The sequence below is a fragment of the Solanum dulcamara genome, chromosome 7, assembly GCF_947179165.1.
Source record: "Solanum dulcamara chromosome 7, daSolDulc1.2, whole genome shotgun sequence".
In the NCBI taxonomy this organism is placed as follows: domain Eukaryota; kingdom Viridiplantae; phylum Streptophyta; class Magnoliopsida; order Solanales; family Solanaceae; genus Solanum; species Solanum dulcamara.
Genome location: NC_077243.1, coordinates 28286067 through 28292004, shown reverse-complemented (window position 1 = coordinate 28292004; position 5938 = coordinate 28286067). Strand labels below are relative to the sequence as shown.

The 5938-nt window shown below is 36.9% G+C and overlaps 1 protein-coding gene across 1 annotated transcript; it reads right to left on the bottom strand.

Annotated features, from left to right (window-relative positions):
- Positions 1-314: 314 nt before the first annotated feature.
- LOC129896097 (metacaspase-1-like) lies at positions 315-4323 on the bottom strand. The gene is made up of 5 exons (XM_055971920.1): positions 3690-4323; positions 1343-1673; positions 1001-1121; positions 688-894; positions 315-591 (listed from the first exon to the last, which is right to left on the bottom strand). Exons 1-5 carry the CDS (start codon positions 4084-4086, stop codon positions 532-534), a joined length of 1116 nt encoding a protein of 371 aa, XP_055827895.1. The 5' UTR covers positions 4087-4323; the 3' UTR covers positions 315-531.
- Positions 4324-5938: the final 1615 nt, after the last annotated feature.

Genomic DNA, 5938 nt, shown 5'->3' with positions numbered 1-5938 from the left:
GAGTGTAACTAGCCCCTGTCAATTACACTCAATTACCTATTGACTAAGTAACTACCTAACCAATTAAACATGTCAAACTGTGTAATTGCACTCAATTAAACCAAATCTAATTCCATGGTGGCTTTCCATATAGGCCTTAATATGGATCAGAAAGAGTAAGGTTGAGAAGTGTTGTTCTGTCTCCTGTGACCCTGTCTGTTGTGTGATGGGGTGTACCAAGGCGCTTTGGGTTCGACAAACAGAAAAAGGAGGAAAAATGAGTGTAGAGGAGAAATGGATTTGTTGGAAAAGAATTCCCGAACAGCGTTAAGAAGAAGGTGAAACTGGTAAAGCATAGATATGGATTTATACTCCAGTAATTCCCATTACAACAATCACAGTTTTACATGAATGATTAATTTGTATGAAATTGAATAACATAAGAATCTGAATACTCTACAAGTGCCTTCTTAGTAACTGAACAGGAACTCAACACCCAAAGCTATATGAAAAGTTGAAAACCTTAAGTTGGTAGTGTTGCTTGATAAGATGCTACAACGTAAATGGTTTGGTATACACATCAAATGGCTCATTTGCTGTCAACTGTGGCTCCTGCAATAAAAATGAAAACAACAATTTTGATTGATTCTAGACACTTATGTTTCAAACATTTGAATTAAACAAACATATTCGTTTGGCAAAGGGTACCTGTCTTATTCCAATGCCAACACTGCCTCCCGTAATCATCATTGTCAGAAGAGATGTCACAATGCCACCCCCTAAACCACTATCACAACTGCGAATGGAAGATCTCATTGCATTTAGAATACCTCCGTATGTAGTTCCTTGTCCGTGTTCGATTGCTTGGATGAAGGAAAAGGTCATCGCACCAGTTGAAGTGACCTTGGACAAATTCTGTCATCAATCACAAGGTTCATTTAATTGGCTTAGTTAGATTGATATAATCTGATAAAATTTTAATATCCGGAATTCAGAGTTTAAGAGGATGCAAAAATTTTACATCCGTATCAGCCGAGGTTTGATCATCATCACAACCGCTGAAGGATATCACCTCTCCACCACTTGTTCCTTTCCATGCTCCTGATCGAGGACGATGATCTTCCCATACATATCGTCCAGTCCTGTAACCAAAGGATCTCAAATATGAGATAATAGGTATGAATATTCTTGAAAAGGTAGACTGAGAGCAACAACAACAACAACATACACAGTATAGTCCCACAAGTGGGGTTTGGAAAGGGCAGAGTGTACGCACACCTTACCCCTACCTTGGCAGGTAGAGAGGCCCTTTCTGAGAGACACAATCTAGCATTAAGCAGAAAAAGAACGCAGTGCTACAGACCTGTCCATCCTACAAAGAAATGGTAGATCAAGCATAGTACCACTGTGACAAGCATCTATAATAGCATGAAGCTTAGCTCCACGCGGAAGAGTCCTAACAAGTGTTGCATTAATTTCATCATCAACAATCATTCCCTGCGTTTCAAAATCCAAGGGACAAAGTGTTTCATCGAACCCATCAACTTCATCTCCAGTGTAATTTCTTTGTTGGGAACCATGACCAGAATAATGAAACACCAAAGAATCCCCTGCCTGACAACCTTGCACAAGCCAGTACATTGCCATTCTTATATTATGTTTTGTCGGAATTCTGTATGGATCTCTCTCTTCTTCTGAAAGTATACTTCCACAGGGAAATCGAGATTTTCAGAGTTAGGACTAGTTAATAGTGAGTTTATCTATTATATAACATGAAATGGTATATACTTAAAACAGAAAACCTCTTGACCTAGATCCTCACTCCTCATAACATCTCCGAGGAAAAATTTAATACAGAATCAAACTGAAAGGGTAAGTATGACATAGCCTTTATGAATTGTTCCCGAGACACCAAACACGAGAGTAGAAAGTAACACACAGCCACGTACAAGAATGCACGAAGTCTTCAAGATTATAAAACATGCAATATAGGAGACTTCTATAGTCAAGGTTGTTCTTTATAGGGAAAATTAGCTAACAGAGCAAACATATGACATGTATTTACCCAAAATAGTGAGAGTTTACAAAAATTACAACACATAGCAAGAGTTTGAGTTCTATTATTTCGCTATCCGTTTGATTGGAGCTGTATCAATTCGCTTTGTATCAGTTTATCAATTCACTCTGTAACTGTTTTATTTATCCTGTATCAATTTGCTGTGTGTCTGTTATATCAGTTCACTCTGATGAACCAATTGATACATTGTATCACGAGTTCTTTAAAGTAAACTATTGCTACTTTTGGTGATTAGCCAAGTTATAGCTATGATTGATAATTAGGGCTCAAAGTACTACTATTACTGAAATTTTCTGTTATTTATATACCAAAATAACTTCTGTATACTGTTTGGGGAAGCCTGTACAATGTTTTCAGATGGTGAAGTCATGACGCTAAGTAGCAAATGTGATAAGCTTATCTTTTCACTAATGATGGAGTTATGCATACTAGTTAAGTATACCAGACACCAGCTGCTTGTTCTAGCATTTTCATCTCACTTCCATATTAATCAACACACCCATTTGGAGAGAGCTCTGATTGTCACATAAAGGTGTGAAGAAGAAAATAAAGGGCATATTGAGTGTACTTTTTAAGAAATTATTTTATTAAATGTTATTACACCTGTCTCCTCATGTTATTCCTTCTGTCTCTTCTTATGTCTACAGTTTTGATTAATCACAGTTTTAGAAGTTAATTTGACTTACTTATAATTAAATTGTATCTAAAAGTTACTCCTGTTTAAATAAACCATAGTCTCTCTAACTATCATACTAGCTTAAGCTGGACAATGGCAATCCAAGATTTAATTAGTCAGAGCACAGTGGCCGGTAATATTTGTCTACAAAAGTAGTAGTAACTAGTAAGAGATTTGATAACACAAAGAACCAAACTAAAGAAAAAATTGATAATGAAGCATACAAAAAGTTCATATGAGAAGAACCAAGAGAAAAGGTTACACATAAAAGTGGTCTAGCCTTTTTTGTAAACAATGAATTGAAAAATTCTTTTCCATTAGTCAGGTATGAGCCAAACAAAAAAAATGAAGGTCCGAGCAGTTGCTCATACTTTTCTGAAGATCGAAAGTTTTCATACAAGGAGAAAAACCATGGACGAGGAAATACTTAAACAATATTAGTTGATTTTTACATTTATAAAACAGTGCAGTGGTTCGAATAGCATATAGAGAACATAAAAATGCTTGTTTAGACTCAGCATATTGAGTTTTCTACAATTATATGGTCTCTTGTCTGCCAGTAGATACTACAAAATCAACTCAACATTTTTAGTAACAAATTTTCGTTCAATTGCTTGCCCCCTTCCTCCTGAACTCCAAAATATTGGTTATTGAAATTCAACAAGCAGCTGAAAATTTTGGAATCCCTCTATAGCAGCTTGGAGGTCATGAAGTGATCAATGTATTTTAATTTCTTTGGAAAAAAGGGGCACAAGCATTTTAAGAAAATACTCAATTGAAAATTGTGAAATTCTACTAGGACCTTATCATTACCTCGTAGATGCGGAAAAACTATTTTTGAAGTTAATAAGAAAATTACCTCATAATTACAAGTCAAAATCAGGATGAGACGAGTTCAAAAATGGGAAAAAGGGACGTATGGTATTCAAATTAATTGATCGAAAGAGTTATATATACCAGTAAGCATGATAATGGAGTCTTGTGGAAAGTTGAAGCGATTGGTAAGCAAGAACTTCATACATTTGGCATCATTGATGCATCCCTTGAGTTCATTCTTCGTGTTCTTATAGGAAATCCCCACAATCACAGCTCTCTTTCGGGACGACGTATGTTGACCGGAAGTAGTCGAGTGGTAATTATAAGGAGCAGGGGCAGGGGCAGGGGCTGGGGCTGGGACTGGGGCTGGGGCTGGAGGAGGATAGTAGTGGTTATTGTAGGCTGAAGGTGGAGGTGGCGGGGCAGTGCGAGGATCAGCGATTAGTGTGACGGCTCGGCAGATGGCGCAGCGTATGGACTTTGCTCCCTGTGGAAGTTGTAAGGGTGTGTGGCAATTGGAACAGTTCACAAGCATCATCCTTTTCCCCCCAATTAATTAACAATGGAACTTCGATTAAGATAATTGGAAATGGTGATCGCTTTTATGTATTAGTGGATTGGTGGGTGAAAGCGAAGGAGTGAATTTATTTATTCATTTATAGAGAAAATGAAATGAAAAAGAGAAGGGGGAGTTGGTAGGAAGGAGAATGGAGGAGGAGACGAAGGATCCACGTTGACTTTCATGCAAGCTGCTGTTCTACTCTATTGTCTGCCCAAAATAAATTGATGGTTTGAAAAATAAAGAGAATTTTTAAAAAATATAACGCCCACCATATTCCACCTACGTAATTATATTTTTAGTTTATATCTACACAATCAATTTATTTGCTAAGTATTTATACACTTAGTATGGAGTGGCAAACTAGTCAATAAAAAATAAATCAGGTAAAAATAAATAAAATATTCGACTTGACTCATATTTGAAATGAATAAAAATGGGTAAAATGAATAATATTAATATCTAGGTTATCATTTGCTTCTTATTATATAAATAAATAAATAAGTACTTCAAAATTTATAAAATAATTTAAAAAATCTTATTCTTTTTCTCCTTTCAGATGTGTTTGGTATGAAGAAAAGTATTTCCACGTTTTCATAGAAAATATTTTTCTGATTTAAGGAAATTTTGAAATTTTTAAGTCTGATCTGAAGCAGACAGCAGTTGTTGTAATCAAATTATTATTATTACTATTATTATTATTATTTTCAAAGGCTCTTTCTTCTTTTCTTCTCCGGCGGTTTTTGCTTTGTTCTATTTTATCTTTGATATTTGCAGGAATAGGAGCATTTGTTTCCGCTGCAGTTTCTAGCTTGCTAGATTTGGGGTTGTTTTGAATGCACCCCATCTGTTCGATAAATTGTCTAAGAGGGAAAGAAGCTTGTTGGTAAGCCGACGTGAACGATAACCCCGACGTGAACAGTACTTCCGAAGTGAATAGTGTTTTCCAACGACAATCAAGTTCGTTTCAACTGGAGTTGGTACCTTCGGTTTTCGATTTCCATAGCTTCCCATATCTATTCCTTGTTTCTTACACTCGTAATTACATTTTCCTGACTTTAGACCTTAGAATAATTTAGTAGTTCTTACACGTTTTTGTGGCTTTGGGTAGTGATGATAGATTAGGGTCATGTTCTCGCTCAGGAACGGGGATGAAGACGAGGGTAAGGAGGGGTAAATGGGTTAAAGGAGCGTCTAGACTGAGAGTAGGTTCTTAAAATATTAGGACGTTAACGGGAAAATCCATAGAGCTAGTTAAGATTCTTAAGAAGAGGAAGATTAATATAGCCTGTGTCCAAGAGACCAAATGAGTAGGTTCTAAAGCTAAGGAGGTAGACGGGTATATGTTTTGGTTCTCTGGTAGATCAAAGTATAGGAATGGGGTAGTCATTTTAGTAGATAGCGATTTAAAGGATCAGGTGGTGGAGGTTAGGAGAGTCACTGATAGGATGATGTCGATTAAGGTGGTCATTGAAGGGATCATGTTGAACATTATTAGTGCTTATGCGCCGCAAACGGACTTAGACGAGGAGGTTAAGAGGCGCTTTTGGAAGGATTTGGACGAATTAGTGAGAGGCATACCGCCTACTAAAAAGCTTTTCATGGGAGGGGATTTCAATAGACACATCGGGTCTATTTTAGGAGGGTATGATGATGTGCATGGAGGCTTTGTCTTCGGGGACAGAAATGGAGGTGGAGTCTCACTTTTGGATTTCGCAAGAGCTTTTGGGCTAGTGATAGCCAATTCAAATTTTTCAAAGAAGGACCATTTAGTAACCTTCCGTAGTTCGGTGGCTAAGACCCAGATAGATTTTCTACTCCTTAGGAAGGA